Source organism: Culicoides brevitarsis, chromosome 3 (assembly GCF_036172545.1).
Source record: "Culicoides brevitarsis isolate CSIRO-B50_1 chromosome 3, AGI_CSIRO_Cbre_v1, whole genome shotgun sequence".
NCBI lineage: Eukaryota > Metazoa > Arthropoda > Insecta > Diptera > Ceratopogonidae > Culicoides > Culicoides brevitarsis.
In genome coordinates this window covers 22,605,798-22,627,265 of record NC_087087.1, presented here as the reverse complement: position 1 = coordinate 22,627,265, position 21,468 = coordinate 22,605,798, and the positions used below count along the sequence as shown (strand labels likewise).

General features: G+C 29.5%; 2 protein-coding genes across 4 annotated transcripts in view; one reads left to right on the top strand and one right to left on the bottom strand.

Moving 5' to 3' along the window:
- The window catches only part of LOC134833238 (semaphorin-1A), a 59,244-nt gene extending 41,644 nt beyond the window's left edge, over positions 1-17,600 (bottom strand). For 2 of the 3 annotated variants that reach the window (XM_063847495.1, XM_063847497.1), the window contains exon 1: positions 17,308-17,600. The gene's annotated coding sequence lies outside the window, so the exon portion shown is untranslated. Of the gene's footprint in view, positions 1-14,220; positions 14,375-17,307 lie in introns of those variants that run through there. The other variant, XM_063847496.1, reaches the window with a different exon arrangement.
- Positions 17,601-19,900: 2,300 nt separating this feature from the next.
- LOC134835358 (uncharacterized) lies at positions 19,901-21,220 on the top strand. Its single transcript, XM_063850235.1, has one exon. The coding sequence runs from the start codon at positions 19,901-19,903 to the stop codon at positions 21,218-21,220; it is 1,320 nt and encodes a 439-aa protein (XP_063706305.1).
- The last annotated feature ends 248 nt before the right edge of the window (positions 21,221-21,468 follow it).

Here is a 21,468-nt window from a genome sequence, read left to right as displayed (position 1 = left end):
AGCGACGACAACGACGAAAAACTCTCACCTAACTGTTTATTCAGCTTTAGACTTTTTCTCCTTCTTCTTCTTTTTCTTCTAAACTACAATCTACATATCTTTCTACGTTTTTTGTTGTGATTTTTTTGTGTTGTAAATCTTAGCGCACTTATATGGCGAGAAAGATAAATAATATGGGATAAGTGACACACACACTCATACATTTCTATGCTAAATAAAATAAATAGTCGAGATAACTGCGTGAGTTTTTACGCAGCACCATTATCTTTTGGTCTTCAACGTCGTAAAATCATCATCATGCTTAAATTTACTAAACTAAATGATGATGGAGTTGAAGGTAAGCTCTTTAAATTTAAGCTTAATGATATATAAATGTGACCTGCATATCTGCCTCTTCTTTTTCTCTACACAAAAAAAGAGGATGAGATGAAGAGAAAACTAGAATTTTATTAAAAATTCTTCATAATAAATATAAAATATGGTCTAATTTGTAAAAAAAGCTAGTCACCGAATTTTTTGAAAGTGTGGTGAACCGCGATATATTTTTCGGCTCGAAAGAAGAGAACAAGTGTATAAAAAAATAAAGACTTAACATACATATTAATATAATATTATTATAGCTATTAGTATTGTTATTTATTAAAATTTAAAAAAAGAACTTACAGTTACTTTTTATTTTAATGAAATGCGGTAATAATAAAATTACGTTGATTTTTTACGCGTGACTGTTTTTGTTAAGTAAATGAAGACAGCAAGATCACGATAACATTCTAAGTAGCCATCGGATATTTTTCTCTCAGGTTTCTTAAAAAAATTGTTTTTTTTTTTAGTTTTTATCTTAAAAACTTTAAGCTTTAAACTTTTTGTCCCATGACCTATTTTAAAAGTCGAAAAATTAATGGTAAAAATTTTGAAAAAATTATAATTAAAAAAAATATCGTTTTTTGGTCTTTTTCCATATTTTTTGAAAAAAAATTCAAAATTTTTAAAAATATTTTTAATTTTCAAAAATGTTTGTTTTTCTAAATTTTTTGACAAATACTTTTATGATTTTATTTATTGAGCGGTCTAACCACCTTAAAATCAAGTTTATTTATTTTTAATGCATTTCTTCAATTGCAAATGCTAATAACCGTTAAAAACTGTTCTTAACTAAGGATAACCGGCAGAATTAACCGTTTAACTAAAGCAACAAAATTATTAATAATTTTCTCCTACATTCCATTACTATTTAGTATTAATATGTAATCCATGTATGTTAACAGTATGTTATCAATCGAAACGAATGTAAAATAATAATAAATATTGTTTAACGTTTTTTTTACAACAAAAAAGCTTCACTTCTTGTATAGGTAATTTATGTCGCCCATACCACCGACAACAAAAAAAAAACAACAACGCAACCCGTGACGATTGTAAATAATTTTTATAAAGTCGTGTTACAACAAAAAAAAATGAAGTAAAAAAAAATAAAGAAATGCAAAGATATGATTAATGCTTGATATCAGCAACTATGGCAACTATCATGTGGTGGATGGCGGTTTGGTGCGCTCGGGAAGGAAAGAAAGAAAGAAGAGAAAATAAAATAATAAATGAATATGTATTCCGAAAACGTTACTTTAAATATCGTCGGACGCTATCATTATCCACATAAATATGCGCAGAGTGAAAAAAAAACCGTATATTGATTTATATAGATAAAAAAATTTGTGTGATCATAATTTATTATGTAAGACATCGAACACCATCGATCGGGCTGAGGTGAGGTGAGATCTGGTTGGCATGTCTGCAATGAACGGCATTTTCACTTCAATTCCATTTTTTTTTGTATTTGCAGAAATGAAAAGTGTACCAGAAGTGTTGATAGTTGTTTGAACGACGTTAATTAATCGATTTTAATTACTTTTTAAACGAGCAAAAACACAATTATCAGAGACCACTTTTTTTAAGTGGTTCAGGAACGTCTTTGCGGAGAAACTTCGATGAATGATTAATTGCATGTCCATTTCTAAACCCGAACAAGACGCGTGTAAAAACATGGAAAATTACGTGATTTTTAAGTAACTTTTTTACATGTCTGAAAATCAATCTAGCTCAAAGCACTGAAAATAACACAAAGAAATTAAACGGAACCATTACTAAAACTAAAAGCAATCGGTAGTTTATTCAACTCATCATCAACACTTCACTCGTTCGCGCTTTCCTTTGCACACATAACAATAGAAGAATATTTTAATGTAACAATAGCAGCTACTAGCCAACGAACAATTTCAATTAATTCAAACCAAGCTTAAAACTACTCAAAAAAAAAATTAAGTGCCAAGTCATTTCTTTTTTGAACTTTACAGAAGAAGAAAAAAAATCTATTTTGGGTGTTTTGTACAGCGAGACAGACAAAGGCTTGGTCGTGCCTTTGTTGAAATAATTATTATTTTCATGACAGTGCAAACAAAAGCAATAAATTTTTAAACTTCTTCGGGCAATAATCTCTTCTGGAGATCTATCTAACACACACACGTTCCGTTAATTTCTCTCTAAAGATGTGACCAATTATTTTCTTTTGGTTTTGGAAACAGTCCAATATATATCATTTTAATGTATTTATAAGAAAAATTACACAAAAAAGAGAAATTTCGCAGACTTTTTAACTTACATGAACTTGACATCCATAAAAATTATTATTATTAAAAATGCTGTTGAACGTGGGTTGCTTACCTAAAAAGACAAAAAATAAAAAAAATCATTAGTATAAGAAATTCTTAATATTTTATAACAACTACTTCCTTAATGATAATGACACATGAAAACAAATAAAAAATGATTATCCGGGTTTTCATTTCAATTAAATTTTTCGATACGTGCTTAATTGTATTTTTTTCCACAAATCAAGCGTAAATGATCGACCAACATGTGAACATCAAACATAAAGATATACGGATAATGATCTTATTACATTTCAAATAAGATATTATAAACTAATTAGCTTTATTTCTTTCTCCTCATTATTTTTCGTGGTTTTTGTTTCAATATGGGAATATGTATATAATGGGTTCAGTCAGTTTCGGTGAAACTAAATTTGATACAATTTTAAATTGAAACTCAACCCAAAAACTATAAAAATAATAAGCTATTGATTTAATATTCAAAATATTTGTTATTTGAATAAAAATACGAGCAAAAATCAATATTGAAACGCCAAACGCCGCGCCATTGAAACAACATCATTAGCATATATCAATATACCTGCCAATTTCTAAAAATGAAACGAAAACGCAATTTCTTTATTTGCCTTCGTTCTCGAGAGTACCGAGACAAAGAAAATAAAATTACTTTGATTTTTTTTTTTATTTATCCATTACTTCTGTCTGTCTGTCTGAACTTTTGTTCAATTGAACCCAAAATTGATATTTCGTCACTACTAGTAGTTTCGTGTTTGTCTAAACATATAGAAATACTCAAGTTAGTTTTCTTTTGTCTTTTAGCTTATTTTGATTTTCGATCAAGTAAAAGTCATTTTTTTTTTGCAAAGCTATAAAAATTACTTTATGATCAAATGTATAAAAGTGCCTTGATTACTTATTCATTTCATGGCGAATTGTTGTTGTTGCTATTTTTTGCGCTTGTGTTTGAGGTGAATATAAAATCAAAGTTAAGTACTTTACTTGCAATATTCGGAGATTGTGATAAAAAAATGCTTTTATATCAATTTTATTCAAATTAGTTTTTTTTTTTGCGCCTTTTCTTGTTTGCAGTGCGATTGATATTTTTGGTGTCGATATGGTTACTTATGATTTTAAAAGTCGTAAAATTTTTTAAGAGAGAAACTTGCTTTCACGATCACTTCAAGTCATAAATTGAACTCCATTAGACTGACATGTAATTTAATCCTCTTTTTTTTAGCACTCTCAGCGGCTTTTATTTCAATTTTCTCCGTATTAATATTAATAATAATAAAAATTGACCGCAATATTGTTGATTCTAGTATTTTATTGGAACAAAATATTGCAAAGAAACAAAATATGGTGATTCACGACGAGTATCAAATGAAATTGCAAACAGAATTTCAAAGTCAGAAATTATTGCATTTACATGTGATAACGATAACAATTTGTACTGTGAATCATTGTTATTGTTGTTCCAAAAGAAATTTCAACGCGTATTATTGATAAAAGCTCTGAATGATTGACAACGCTTTAATTTGTACAAAACAGCAAACTGATAAGATAAGAAAATCGTTCATTTAATTTGATTTATAGCACAAACACTAACGTTTTAATTGTTTTTCAGAGCATTCGAGACGGCTTGGCACCAAATTAAAAAAAAATCCAAAACTCAGGAAACTCGTGCACATTAAAATTATTTACGATGATCATGGGAAACATTTAAAAAAGTACATTTTTTCACAAGACACTGCACAGCGTTAAATATTTGCTTCAACATTTTGAAATTAACGCTTCTTGTAATTTCACGCCTTTTTAATTTGTTCCCTTTTTCTTATCATATATACCGTATTTTTTTTTCTAATATTGTTTCAAGTCGCTGTTGTTTATAGAATATTTGCAGTTAAGTTGTGTAAGAATTGAAGTACTAATAACATGTTTTAGTTTACTTATTATTATTATTATTATAAACAAGCAAACTTTGTGATTCTGAGTGTGTGCTTCCAACTCCTATGAGAATTTCTCGGCATTCATTCAATTCATTCATTGTGGAATAGTTGTTGGAAAACTATAAATTATATAATATAATTAAGTGCCATGGCATGGCTTGGCAGCGAGTTATCTATAAAAAAGTAACGTTTCGATGACAAAAAAATCAGCGACTCAAATTTTCTTAGAAGAATCAATCGTTGGAATAAAAATTAATTTAGGCAAATTATGAAAATTATTTATTATTTAGAAATTTCACAAAAATGTGATAAAAGAAAAAAAAATTGGCACAAATTTTCAAAATATTTTCTAAAAAAATTATTTTAAATTGTAAATAAAATAAAATAAATAATAAAATAATAAAAAAAAAATAAAAAAAATAAATCGACAATAAAAAAATTAATTAATTAATAAAAAATATTTTAGAAAATAAATAATTTTCAAAAAAATAATAAAAAATAATTTATTAAATATTTTTGTTGTTTATAAATAAAAATTTATTATTTAATGATTTGAATTAATTTAAATAATTTTTTTAAATATTTTATGTAAATATATTTCTATATAAATGTAATATAAATTTATTAAATATATTTAATTTAAATTAATTTAATAATTATTTTTTAATTATTTTCAGCAGCCCGAGCTTGAGAAAAAAATGGATGGTAATTAAAAAGTTCAAGCGAAACATGAATTCTTCACACTGTACAATGACTTTTCCATACAACGTTGACGATAATTCTCATAGGCTCGACATCCAGCGATAATTATGAAAAAAAAATATCACACAGCGAACGAAGAAAATTCCTAACAAATTAGAAGTTAACGTTCCTTTCATGCTTAGATACTTTATATGCTGGTAAATGAAATACTGTTAGAAAAAAAGCTTTAAAGAACGAAACAGTGTTAATTACATACAATTAATTTCATGCTCCGCATATAGGCGCTCATTTACATAACACTACAATTCAATGGGTTAATCAATATGTTGCGTTTTCTTCAAAAGCTATAAAAAAAAACAATGCATTGTGTGTGAGAAAGAGATGACTTTGACAGGTGTCAATGGACCGCTCGTGAGACACCAAACACACTTCTACTACTTCATTATTGCATAAATACTTGAAAGAGGTGACAATTAACACGCCATGTATTGTCTCCGATCTTTACTAGGCTTGAGACTTGACTAGAAGTAAATACAATGAGATCTTTGTTTCTATATTTTTAGATGTGAATCGACTGTGATTGTACATTTTTTTGTCGAATTTAGTCAAAATTGTCAAGTGCAAGTATTTATAGAGAAGAATTGTCATTGATGTGTCGGATAATCGTCGTCGATTTGTGGGTCACTAGACCATGTAAGTGGATACTATTTTTTTCGAATAACTTTCCCATTCAGTGAAGTTCCCGTGGTAATTATCATTTTTCGCTACAATTACTGCGTGTACGAAGCAGAGAGCGAGACAAAAATGTGGAAAACGATGACCAATGCATTAGTAATTTATGTCAGTATAACACTCTTCACTCATACTCTCCTCCAATAAAACAATAATTATAGCAAGCAATTAATTGCAGAACATTCTAATTTTGGATTCATGCTGTTTCCGGCCGCTATGTCGTCTATTCGCACCATTTGTGTTACAGAAGTAACGTGTTTTGCTGACTCCAGAGATTTCTGTTATGTAATGGAAAATGGAGAGAAATTCAGACAACAAAACATGTTTTGCAGCACAATTCAATGCACTTCTGATCGCTTTTTTTTCATTAAATGTTTATTTTATTTATTTATTTAGAGTTAGGTTAAAATGCATGTTGTTGCCATATGGCCATCACAGCACCTCTCTAATTGGACAAAACAAGCGAACGACATATTTGGCACAAAATCTATGAATGAATGAAAAAGTAGATGCATTCCGATCGCCTTTTTGGAGTGCATTAACGTTGCAAATACGCACGCACGTCAGCAATGTGTGTAGTTGAGCATTAAATAATTCGATTATATCGCGATTTTATGAATGGAATGAAATTTTGCGCGCACTTAAATGGATGCGTTTTGATTTTCTATCTCCATGTGAGTGGGCAATACAAAGGAATTACAATTTTAAGTGATTTTATCATGTTCAATGGTGATCATTCATCCCTTGATTTTACCCAATGGGACGAAATGGATTGTTAAAATTAAAGCCCTGTAAATTTTTATACAAAAAAATTTTTAAAATTTAAAAAAAAATACAATATTTTTAAAATATATTTTGGAAAATTTTTCAAACTTTAATTTTTTTAACAAAATTAAAAAAAAAAATAAAAAAATTAAAAAATTAAAAATTTAAAAGCGTGCTTAAATTTTTTTTACATTTTCACTTAAACATACGATTTTACAACTTTCCTACAATTTTTGTCACTTTCTTTCAGAAATTCTTCAAAATCCGGTGAAAATATGATTTTTTGTACTTTTTAATAAATATTACATTTAAATACCTGTCATCGTCTTTCGGAACTTGTTCAACGTTTTCAAAAAAAAAAAATCATAATTACGATGATCGTGCATGCAATTAACATGTCCCTTTAAAACATTTTTTTTTTGCAACTTTCCAAAAAATTTAACCATCCAATTCCGGGTAAGTTACATTTTAATCTTTATTAACGTATTAATTTCAGTAACTAATACGACTAAGGTTTAACTTCTTGGTCAATCAAAGTCATATAATTTGTGGTTTATGACCGACCGTTCAAATATTTGAAACGTGATTTTACATCAATTTCATTCTTTTTTCAGATTTTTTTTTATAAATGTTGGTGGCCCAGAAACACACACAAAAAATCTTTTGTCCGATTTTTGTCCTAATTCTTGGTAATTTTTTAATAGCAAACGTTTTTTGTTTTTCTTTTTCAAAAAAGTAAACCAACTGCTGCTAAATGCACGTACCGCCAGTAAAAAATGTATGTTATAAAAACAGAACAAGACACCAAGTTACTCAAAAAAAAAAGTTTATTTACATTTTACTACAGGTTTGTTTTCATTACATTAGTAATAGTTTAAAACATATTTTTATATAACTATTTTATGCACCATCAGTTGAAACGTTGTTTAACATCATGGATAGATTGTCATGCATGCACACTTGCATGAGACGAGTATTACTTAAAGTAAGTAAGTTTAGTAATTTTATAACATATTCAGGTTTATTATTATTATTTTTTCTTCTTTCGTTGATTTTTTTCTATTTCTGTGAAGTTTTAAATAATAACAAAAAAAAAATAATATTAAAACATGTAAATATATTTGTTGTAGATTATCATGAAATGAGCTGCCTGTATAATAAGTCATACACAATTTGTAATCTTTCTGGTTGTTAACTTACTTGGCGTTATTGTTGCTGTTGCTGTAAATATTATCACGAGCATTGGAATGCAAGAAAGATTTTTTTTAACATGTTATAAAATAAAATTGAAACAAGTGCAATTTCCCATTATTATTATTATTGTTATTATTCTGATTGTTTATGTATAAACATATTTTCACTCTCCCGGAATGGAAACTGCAAATTATCATCGTCTCTTATTTTTTTTAATCCCACCTTCCATCTTTATTTATTTTTATTATTTTTTTTTTCATTACATAAAATAAATGATAAAAAAAATATCATTAACAACTACAGTTATAAGTAAAAAATCCTCGATAAAGTCAATAATAAGTAACTTTATAAATTTAATTTTCTCTTTTTTTTATTTTATAAATTTATATCTTTTATCAGGCACACACACGCCAGCCATGGCAGGTTTACCAGCCGCGCAAAGTCCTACAACATTCATTAAAAAAATATAAAGAGTGACACAACAACTTTACGAACTACAACATCATTCGTGGACTGACTGCTGGACTTGTATAAGGTTGTCATGTATATTAAGTTGATGTGTACAAAAAAACAGGTACCTGATAGTTTAAAATGATTTTGCAACGACACTAATGCATTGGCAAACTACATTCATAAGGAGTATTTTTATGCAATGTATGTTAGTTTAATATAATGATTTTTAAATATTTATTTAAAATAATTGTCATTTTATTATAATAATGTTAATATAATGAACTGTACCTTCATAATTATTGCTTAATTTCTAGGTATTCTTTGTTTTTTTTAAATAATAATAATAAAAATTATTTTTTAAACGCCTCAAAAACTTGATTTAACGCCAAAAAACTTGTCATCATGGTAAATTTGTGGCATGTAATTTTGAAAAAAAAAATATAATGTTCCTAATTTATTTGTTGGGTTTATTATATTAATATTTATTATGATTTTTATTATGAAATGTGCGTAAATTATTCGATATTTATTTTTATAATGATATGCACTTGCAATATAAATTTGCGTGAAAATTTAAATAAAATTACAATCAAAAAAGTGCTTTGAATAATAATAAAAAGGTTGGCCATAAAAAAAGCATAATATTTGATTAAATATTTTTTAAAGTAAAGCATATAATTGCTAGAAGCAATTTTCGCAACTAACTGCACTTCGTCTTGCTGTGCTTTTGCTTATGTAATCTGATATATTTTTTTGTTGTTCTCAATATAAATTTATTTAAAATTTTTATAATAAAAGAGCAGGTTCAACAATGTTTGGCATCATCGCATCGGGTTAATTTCTTTTTTTTTTGTATTTTTTCAGATTTCTTTTGTGTGTAAACAACAAGCAAGTATTTATGTCTCAATTACACTTTTTTTTGCCTTCAGCTTTGCTCCATCTTGAGAAACCGACAATTTTTATCAATGCTGATAAATGCCAATCAAGCAAGAGAGAAAAATATAAAAGAAGAAAAGAAAAGTAGGTTACATGCATTTCCCATTGAGAAACTTATTTTTTTGGTGTATCAGTGCATGAGTAGGAGTAATTTTGGATGCTTGGTTATTAAAACCATAAATTTTGGTTTCTCTTGTGATCGTGATTAAATTTTACACTGACGACGACGACGACGATTTATGGACAAGGAACAATAATTGCAGTCTTTTTATGGGAACGTAAAGAAACGCAAGACATTTTATCAGGTAAGAACCCTTTTTGTGTTGATTTTTGTTTTTCAAAAAAATTTCCATAATTATTCGGAATTGCAACCAAATGTTAGAAAAACCCAGAGTTTTTGCTCTTAAGCTTTTAGTTTTGTCTGCTATGGAGAAGAGTCCATTTAAAAACTGATATTGCGCTAATCCATTAATAAAAATGACATTTTTGTAACGGGATATTCCGGACGGTTCGATGATTGTTTATTTTTTTGTGTAAATAAATACATAAAAAGCTTTTCCTGCATAATTACGACAATGAACGATGTCGAAAGTAATCCATAATAATCCACGATAAATCCATATAAATGTTCATTATTGATTTTCGTGTATTGCATTAATTACCTTCACATCACCTTTCAACTCTGCATAAAAAGGTATTAAGTACGATAATGCGCGATTTCATTAAGCTTGAGCACACAAGTCACAAATAATAATCGTGTTTGTTGTCGTCTCGTGTAATGTCACGGTCTTGACCAAAAATACGCCACGTGAATAATTTAGAGCATTGCAGACAGAAAAATTTAATAGAATCGTCCTTTATTCAATAAAAATTATTGTTTGATGGAAATTTTCTTTGAAATTTCAATTTCTCGTAATTGACTTGCTCCTGCAATATTTTACTTTTTCATAAACTTTTTTAACTTATTATATATTTTATTGATTTTAGAAAAAAAAATTAATAGAAATAAAAAAGTCAGGAAGTGTCACTCCATTAGTATAATTTTGAAATTCAAATTTAATTATGTATTAAAACAAAACAAAAAACCTTCCTTGATGAACTTTTAATTTTTGTTGTGATTAATACAACCTACAATTTTAACACGATATCAGATCAAATTCTCGTCCTCCTCATTTTTTTGTGGATACGATACCATCATGTCGTTCTGGTACCTGTGAAGTTTGTACATGTAATGCATAATTACTGCCATAAATCTACCGTACTAGACGTCTGACCTTCATTAATCAAATTGTTAAAGACTTTCTTCCTTGTTCTTCACTTTTTTTTGTGTTCTGTGATTTTTGTTTCAAAAAAGGTACAAGTTTATTAGGTAACAAAAAATGAAAAAAAAAAACATTTTTAATGGGATTTGAATCCTTTTTAAAGTAATTTTGGAGTAGAAACAAAGACTTTTTTGGTGTTTCTCCCACGCTACCAAGATATATTTTTTGTACTGAACAACTGTCCTGAGACTGGTAATGAAGACGGAAGAAAACTTGGTGATAATTAAGCTCCTTTGAGGTTTTTAAATCTTATTTACGTTCGATTTAAGTCAGATTTTTTGTATTCAAATGATTTTAATATGTACAAGGTAATGCAAGAAATCGTAACGTAACGCAACACGCTGCACTAATTCTGATTTGATACACACCATAAGCAAACCTTAAGTAAAATAAATATACAAGACAATAATAATCAGATACCCGGCCATTTTGTTTATTTTAGTATGTAACGCGGCGTATATATTTTATTTTATTATTATTATTTTATTCCAAGTCGTCCACAGCATATACACACCGAGGAGCGATACGTGTCTCTTTTTATTATTTTATTCAATTCCTCACTTCATCATACTTATTTACGATACGTTTTAATTCTTAACTCAAACAAATCTTACTTTTTTTTATCCGTACGAAACATACAGCAGCACAAGCTCTATTATTATTATTAATAGTCTTCGATCGTACTACATGCTTAATATGCATAAGTTTCACTACTCCACACACTCAGATCCGAAATCAGGTTCTGGTTCATGTTTCCTTCGATCCTGTGTGCCTTAACCGAACGAGCCGTACTTATTCGATTCTTGTTTTCTGTCTCTCCTTTTTGTTGTCGATTGTACGGCCAAGAGACATTCACCTTTATGCGAGTATTAAATACTCAACATTTATGCTCTGTTTATTATTACTTAGTCATGTATTCCGTGGCCGCCTTATATTGATCTATGATTTAGATGTCTGTGTAGAAGTAAGTAGCAGCAGCGGAGATATGACTAAACATGGATGAAAAAGTGCAATTAAAGGAAAAGGCGTATAATCGGACAACAAGATACCCCACGGACAAAAAATGGGTAAGATTAGGAGTTAATTAAGTCCTTACACATCAACCAATTTCTTCGGAAAAATTAATTTTTTGTATTGCTTAGGCCTAAAGTATTCGAAGAAAACCTAAAATCAATATTCTGGAATGAACTTCAGTGTTTTTAGGCATTTTTAGTTTGATTGGGTAGGTCAAAGAGTTACTTGAAAACTACCAAGTCTAAAATCTAGGCTTTCACATAAAACCATCAAACAATATCATGTCACATTTTTTTAGATGAAATAGTGATACGCTTAGGACTCCTTTAAAAATCAATCTTACCCTTAAAAATGCTTATTTAACCCCTTTTAAACTTTGATATCTCGAGCCCCAAAAATAAATCCCTTTAAATTTATTTTTTCACTTACAAAGTTAAACATTCATCACAAAATAGGAATAAGTTCTTACATTTCGAACTTTAATTTGAATTGTGTGAATTACAGCCTTCATTAAGGCCTCGAGCATTTCTTCCATTAATGCAAGTCCTACTTTGAAACGTTGGGGGACAATGTTGCCTGTTTTTTTCCCTATTGCTTTCATCCAGTTCACCAATTCTGAAAGGATTGCCTTCGCCTTTTTGAAAAATTTAAATTCGGGCCGAGCTCTTTTTGCGTTGCCTTGGCCGCCGCCTGGAGGCAACACTCAAACGCTAAGCCTGCAAGTTTTTTGCACAAGGACACGTAACATGAATGAAATCACTACACGAAGCTCTTGCGAGATCTAGTAGATCTTCTCTCCTGAAGATGTTGGAATTGTGGCATACGAATCGGAAGGTCGGAGATTCGGTGTAGTCTCTGTAAGCGGTCGCTCCCACAAGCTTCAAGATGTTTGTGAGGTTGCACTTGCCACTTCTCTTGACCTCATGAAAGACGCTCTTAATGCACAAAAAATATACAAATTTTAGCTCTTGTGAGCGATTCAAGGTTTTAAAGTGACTTAACAGCCTCTTGCCTTCTACCCCATAAATCGTTGCTAGTCGACTGGTCATTTGAACTATTGCATTATTAAACTTAAGCTTAAAGCTTTCGGATGATTTTGCAGGCGATAGCTTGGGTCGCTTGGCAGCTTCGCTTTCGAGCCCTGATGGGGTCAGATTGATACCTCAAGAAGTCAAATTAATTCGTTAAGGAACAAGAAAACTCAATTAAAAATCAATTTGACTCCTAAGTGATCAATCTGATCCCTTAAGGTATCAATCTCACCCGTTTTCCATCCGTAGGACGATCGACGTAAACAACGAAGGAAGGAGCGACAATCACACACTTCTTATACATGTAAGTATCATATCATCATCTTTTATAATGTTATTAAGTCTCTTGTTCTCGTTTTTTTTTTGCTTCGTTTCGCTTTGCTCCTTTGTGCATAAGATGAGCCCAAAGTTTATTAAACTGCGCGACATGACAATAACTGGTTTTTTTTCTTTATTTACGTTCACGTAGCAGGAACAAGACGCATCTTTTGCTCTTATAAGGCTTTAACTTTTGCGCATGAGACAGACAAGTAGCGTCTTTGATTTTACTACAATGATAAATTTAAGAACTTTTTTCTTTTTTAAGTTGGCTTGTTTTGCGCGGCTCTTGGATGAAGTAGTAAAACAGTCAAAGGAGACAAAAAAAATATTGAAATATACAAAAAAAAAACAAGAATAAAATAAACAAAGACTTTTTGTTATTATTTTTATTTTATTTTATTTTTTTGGACAAAAAGTCAAGCAACCGTCAAGTCAGCGAATGAAGTAAGCAAGCGTTGAAAATGTTAACGATGAAACTTTTACGATACACAAACAAAACAAAAATAAGGTTGAAACATTAATAACTTGCTGATGATGTTACTTGAATATATGTTGACGAAGTTGGAAGAACAAAACAAATATACGGATAAATTAAACGAAGCGTTTTTTTTTTCAACCGAATTGTAAGTAACTTGGGTTAATAACCTGTTTTTATTTTCGTCTATGTTTGACGAATAAATTATTCAAAAAAAAAAAATTAAATAAATTTATATTTTTGGCTAAAATAATGAGAGACGTGATGATGATTGAATATACTAATCAAAAAAGCAAACAGGCGCCTAAAAAATTAAACAATTTAATTTAATAATAAACAATCGAAACATTTTAAGGAAACATCGATAAAATTTGTCTCTAAAACTCAATGAATGGCAGCGATGACTTCACACCATTCAAAAAACGACAATAAATTACTACATTTTTTTAATAAATAAGCAGAAAAAACAAAAATATTTACATAACATTTTAATTTTTTTTCTAATGTTTTGATTATTATATTTTTTAAAGCAGTAGCAGCATGAAAAAATCTAAGATTACATTCATTCCAACAAAAATACAAGTATTTTCTATAAAAAAGGGACGGAAATATGATTCACGATAAACAAACAATGTTCTATTTTATTACAATTCGATATTTATTTACCATTCCAGACATTCCTGAGACGCTTAACTTTTCACAGATGACGAATGATAAGGATACTGTTACAATGGGTCCGAGGGTAAACAATATTCAATGGACTTCCTGATATTCTAACAGTTTGTGATCGTCCATTTTGAAAGTATATTGAGTGTTATGTTGACATTCGTTTGTTTATTCAAGTCTCAAGTATCAAAAATTGATACGATTATATCAAAATATGGCATAACAAGAGATGTGACGAAAGATGTCTTTAAAAGCTAAGCTCAGAATCTTTTTCGAGAAAAAGGCACTTTTCTTATCTTTATTTAAACATTAAATACTTAGAGACACAAATGTTTATTTTTAATTTAAAAATAGTGCGCAGTCACTGTTTTTAAAACAGTTTTCATTGTTAAACTTTTTTTTTTGATGCAATTTCGATGCAACGATATAATTATTACTCGTTTGGATTAATTCTAGTTTGAGACAGAGACAGGCACGTTACACTAAATAAATATACACATCTCCAAACGGAACAAGAAGCTTGATTTGTGCTGCTGGTACATTGTTTATTTTTTCATCAGCGCACCGAACAAACGTTCGTAGAGGTATATATAATGGACGGCGAGAGAGAAACGCAGACCAGAACACCATAAACTATGCTATAATAATAATCTAATATCTACATATGGTTTTTCTTATTCTCTAAAATTTATGTGTTTTTTGTCTTTCTTTGCTGCGTCGTATACAGACGTATGTTTGAAGAAATCAACGTAACTAACACATACAAAAAATTTTTAGAAAGAACGAAACGATTAAATCTTGATATGAATGTTAGTTGTTAACTGTGTTTTTTACATGCATTCAGAGGTGGGTTAAATTTTTTTTTTTTTTTTTTTTGAAAATTATAAAAAAAATAAGAAACTTTACAGGACTGAAAAGATTTTTTGAAACTTAAACTTAAAAAAATTTGTATAAATTTAAAAAATATTTCAACTTCAAAAAAATAGAAAAAAAAAGTTTAAAAATAAACTAAAATTCAATTCAGAATTTAAAACCGTTTTGGAATAAAAATTACAAATTGTAATATTTTAATTTTTTTTACAAATTAAGGTTTAAACGAAGCATTTTTAAAATATTTTTTTTTAAATCATAAATTCTTTGAGAACCTCTTATAGTACATCCCTGCATGCATCGAAGAGTGTTCGAACAACCTAAACAACAATATAACGCTTTCATTTCCTATAATTTTATATATTTTTTAAAGTTTTTTTTTACATTGTAAACTTATTTTATCAAGACAGAAGAAAAATACGATGATAAACGATATGTAATAATAACATGAGTATTTCTAGAGTAATGAACACAAAAAAAGTACTGAAATGGTTGAATAAACATGCCCAGCCATAGAAATTTACACTAGAGGACAAGAAATAACATCAAGATAGCAAGAAATTCTTGCCTTTTGAATTCAATTGAAGAACAATAAAAATGTTGTGATTGATTATGGTCATAAACTCTTGTGTCTGTACAGGAGAAATACATTTCAGTATGTGACAGAGGATGCAGTTAGGTACCAGATGTTCAACTGTGTGTGTGTAGGATGATACCTTTTTATCCATTTTATCGTGCATGCTTCAATTTCTAAACGATGTTTAATGGTCCATGCACATATTTTTTGATCAAGGGTCACGGTCAACCTATTCCGTACTCAAAAATTTAATATTAAATTCAATTTTTTTTACAATTTTCGTATAAGAATTTCCGAAGAAATATTTAATTTTATGAGAGAAATTTTTTATAGTTTTTTGGAAACAAATATTTTTACGAGCAGTCGAGCTCATTCAATTTTTTTTTCTAGTAAAACTTCTTCTCGTTAAAAACATAAAAAAACGAAACGTGAGAATGCATTTTTAAGACATTTTTTTACACGTGAATCGTTCTTCCACATTTTTTTGTGTAGAACGTGAATACACAAGGCGCAAGGATATTAAAAATAAAAAAGTAACAGAAGTCACCTGCCTGATAATTTTGAATTCTCACCGACCAAACGGCAAGGCAGGTAGATTAAAATTAAGTTTGTTTCGTTCCGTCACTCTTATTGGCTTAAAAATATTCCAAGACACGTTCTTGTCCTTTTTTCTCCTTTTCTTTTATGGTAACTTTTTTTTGTATTTTATTGTGTTGTTCGCAATAAATTCTTTCTTATTGAAACAGATGTAACACTGCAAAGAAATGAAGGTCCAGGTAAAGGAATTTTCTGTTTTGCTAAAAAAAAGCTTTTCAATTCAATTTTTGCTCCAGATCTCTTTGTTTTCCTGAGATTTCTTGAGATGTCGCAACACAAAAGACAGATTTTTGGCAATTTTTCATCGCTCGTTTGTGCAATCAACTGTCAAGCGTTGAGATCTTTTTAATTAAGTTTAAAATATCACCTGAGAAGATTTTTGTCACAATTGTCATTGAAAAACAATTAAAATTTAGTTTTTTTGTGGAAGGTCACTTTTATGCGCTATTTGAATTTTAATTCTCAGTCCTCGGACAAAACAATTTGCTACTGTTTTTAATTTTGTAAACTCATTCAAATTACCCGGTCAAAAAAACATCATAAAACAATTATTTTAATTTTTTTTCGTAATTTTTTGAGGCACGACTGAAATATATTACCATACAAAAATAGACCAAAAGTAAATTTCAATTACGAAAAGTATGTCTCGGAGCGTTTTTAATAAGCAAACAGATCAAAGTTGATGTCCGGTGTACGAGTCAAAAATCTTTATGCATGATGAGCGGCTAAAAATAGACCTAGACACGCAAAAATGTGTGTTCAAAATGCATGTTTTTGTAAAAATAAACATTTTTTGTGAAAAATACTGAGGCACAATGCAGATTAGTGCAAAAAAAAGTGTCAACAATAACAAGATTAATGTAATTATTTGAACCATGTGTGTTGGACAAGGTCTTAAATCTTCTTTTAATTCTCCTGGGACACTGACATTTTCACACGAAAATCAAAATAAATAATTTTATGATTTATTTCAAAACTCATGTCAAAAAATTAGCGGCAAATTAACCAATTAATATTTAATAACAAAAAAAATAATTTTTTACCTTGAATTTTGTTCGTATATGAATATGAATCACTGCAATTTATAATAATAAAATAATAATCCTTTTGACGGGTTAGACAGTCCTTGACACTTGATCGCGGCAACTTTCTTCTTCCTTGTTTAATACTGTTTAATATAAAATTTATGTATTCACGAAAAATGTGTAAAAAATCACTTTCTTCAATATTTTATCATTCGTTTTAAATTTGCATGAATTTTTTTTTTTTCAAAATATATTTTTTTTATAAAATACTTTATTTTATTAACAATAAATAATAATCTTCATCATGCGGTTTATACTTGCGCGCGAAATTTCTATTTTATTTATGATTTTTTTAATATTTTAAAAATTTTGTTTAATATTTATTGAGATCACACATGAAAAAAAATATTCCTCACGTTGTTATTAATAATCAAATATAACATTTGAAATTTATTATTATTATTATAATAATATTTGCTTTTCTGATGAATATATTTTTTTCTCTCTTTTTTCCTTCTTTCTTTCTAAATCAACTCCTCCATCATCGTTTTTATTATTATTATTTTATAAACTTTACACACATATAGAATTCTACTTCGATGTGCATGGAGTGCGTTTTAAAACTGGTTTTTTCTTTGTACTATGTACTGCGACTGATCGAATGGCTTTAGTACTTTTATTGTAAGATGAAACAAGAATATCAACTCGAGTTTTCCTCAAATTTCCACAAATTTTCTTCCCACAATTGTTTTATTGGACTTTCCAACAAAGGCACACGTAGAATTTTTCTAGTTTTTCCGTAAAATTTGTTCTTTTTCTTTATAAAATTCAATATAAATTTTATAATACAATTTGTATTTATACACCTCCACTATACACAATCTTCACATGTGTACACTTTTGTTTATATATATTAAACCGAAAATAATACGGCGGAGCGACAGAAAATATCGTCTGTTCGTACACGAGAAAACAAGCAAACTGAGAATTTGAAATTTATGATGGACCCAAGGCACATGCGGCGGATTTTGTTTTTTTGCATGCTGGGATAATTTTGAAATCCAAGTTTTGAGCCTGAAAAAAACCGTTACCATTCAAGTCTCCCATCCAAGTCTCCTATTCAACTTTGATGAAAATCGGGTCGCATATCCGGTCAAAAGCACGCCTTTCCGGTTTAGTGGTGGTAATTGGAACTATCAAATTTATTTAGCGGGGACGACTGGTAGTTTGTAAAGGAATTTGGAATCGAGCAAGGCAAGTGTTTATGGACTCTTTACAAACACTCGATAACACCAAGTCCACAATCTATAAAAAAAGCAAAATTAAAAAAAAAGATTATTTAGGCGAATAAATTTAATATACCTATTTTTTGTCTCCCCCCCTCCAATTTTGTCGGGGGGAAAAATAAAAATTAAATATGAAAAATAAATATTTTTGACATTTTTTGAAAGTTTGTATTGAAAAATAACTGTTTACTGTAAAATCATACAAAAAAAAGAAATTCGCCTCATTAAAATATTTTATAGTAAAATTTTGAAAAACAATTTATTGAAAGTCACGTGACCAAAAAAATTTTTTTTTTAAAGTTTTTACTTTGGTAGATTTTGTTTGATTTTTCTTCATTTTTAAGTTCAAATTTTAAAAAAATTATAAACTAAAATTAAATAAATATTAAGAATCAATGTTTAACGTCTAAAAACGTTAAAAAATTACTAACAAAAAATTCAAAAATATTTATTTTTTTATTTCCCCCCCCCCCTCGTGAAAATCCTCATGGGACAAAAAATGAAAATATTAAATTTATTCGCCTAATAATAAAAAATAAATTTTAACTATACCTTATTTCGTTCAAAATCGGTCTACCATCCAACCGGCTATTTACGAATTTCAATACACACCACTTTCAACCAATTTTCATGTAACTTTGACAAAATGATTGTTTCCACAGTAAGTCAATATTAGTCCGTTTATTACTTTATTTTGTCATTTCCGGCCGGAACGTCATACTGAAAACATGTTTTTCATAATTTTTCTTACATTTTTCCTGAATTTTTGCAGTTTTGCAAACAACCAATCATTAAATTTTGATTTGGTACAAGAAGTAGCTGAAAAGGATTGGATACGCAGATTAAATGTGTTTCACTGTTCTGACAGTAAGTTTTGCTTGATTTAAAAAAGAAAATAAAAGTGAATAATTTTTTTCTTTCTAGATATTACATCACTTACCTGGAAACTTATGAAAAAATATCGATCGTTGGAAATTTTTCACATAAAAGAGAATTTTGATGAACCATGCAAAACCTCGTTGCAAATGAATCTCATCGTAATTTTGGATTTGGCATGTCCAGGAGCTGTTCGGATTCTAAAAGAAGCTTCAGCTAACAAACTTTTCGATAAGAAAACGAAATGGTTACTTTTTTCAAATGATTTTCAAGAAGCATTGAAAATAATTAAGCAGCTTGATATTTATATTGATGCACGAATATTGCTCATTGTCAAAAAGAAATCGAATGATTTTGAAATATTTCAACTGCGTGCTCCAGCTTTGAAGAGAAACGGTATTATCTATGTTAATTTAATTGGTTTATACACATCTCGGAAAGGCGTCATCATGGATGATCCATTTCTGGCCTTCAACTATTCTCTCGATGGAATCGTGATGAATGTCGGATTTTCATTGAATGTGGTCCCAAAAGGCGTTACATTTTTGGAATTTGCTACGAAACGAATTATCTCCAATGCAAACAGTCTCTCAAGAGCTCCGTACCAAGTTTTGTTACTAATATCGCAGAAATATAATTTTCGCATGCATTTAAAAAGAACAACGCAATATGGAAAATTAGTTGATAATAACACTCGATGGACTGGCTTGATGGGCTATCTTCAACGCAAAGAAGTGGATTTTGCCTCTCAGAGCTTCGTGTTTGCCCTCAAACGTATGCCCGTTATCGATAGTGGCTTTTCAGCAACAAAATATCGACACTTTTTCGTGTTTCGCCATCCGGACACACATGTTAATATGAAAAATCCGTTTTTGAGACCGCTGGATGATGTTATTTGGCTTGGCATCTTTCTCGTGTCAGTAGTTACGGTATTTGCGTTGGTGATGATTAAAAACAAAGAACAAGAATTCATGAAAATGAAAGAAGCTTTAGTGATTTCCGTTCTAAATGTCATTGGAATTCTCGCTCTTCAAGGTTTGTGTTCGGATATTTGGTCGTCGATGAGGGCAAAGATGATTTTGATGCTATCCCTGATTTTTTCTTTCATTCTGTACCAACTTTACTCGGGAGCAATAGTAGGATCGTTGCTTGCTCCCTCCCCAAGGACCATTACAACCATTGAGAAACTCACTGAAAGCGGTATGAAAATTGTGATGGAGGAGACTGCTTCGAATCGTGTCATTTTCGGCGTCTCTTTTGGAAAAGATCTAAAAGACCTGTACGAAAATCGCGTAAAGGACAAGGAAATTTACGTTTCCATGACTGAGGGTCTCAAAATGATGCGAGATACTAGAATTGTCTTTCTCACAAATGTCGACGAGTCTTATGGGCTAATCAAAGACCTTTTTTCTCATGCACAACAAAAAGAACTTCAAGAAATTCCTTTTTTCCCGCAGGAAACCACACGAGCTGCTCTTTATATTCCAATCCAGAAAAAGTCACCGTTTAGTGAGGTGATTCGAGTTGGCGTCTTACGACTTGCGGAAATTGGTATCAAACTTCATGTGGTTAAGCAATGGGAACTAAAATTACCAAAATCAGACTCAAATTCGAATGTCTTGAAAATAATCGATATCGAACAGACACGATCGGCGTTCTTTTTACTCCTCATTGGACATCTGATCTGCATGTTTCTTGTCTTTTTGGAAAGAATTACGATGAAAATTCGTCACTGCTTGAAAAGACAAAGAACATTTTTCATTGACTAAATGCCGTAAAAGCAGCAGAAAATTTAAATTTTATGAAATAAAAGAAAATATTTTATTGAACATGCATTATTTGAAAGCTATTTTTATGATTTTTAGTTTTTTGAATGGCAATTTCCACGACAAATATCACTAAACTAGCCACATAACCGACAAAAAGTAAATAAAAAACCGCATCGACTCTTGCAAAATCCACGACAGCTGTGCGAAATGCCGTTTTCGTAGATTTATCTTGTAAATTTGTGATCCAC

What these genes read in the sequence shown, in the direction of transcription:
- LOC134835358 (XM_063850235.1), top strand. Translation starts at nt 19,901, where the DNA reads ATGGATGATCCATTTCTGGCCTTCAACTATTCTCTCGATGGAATCGTG.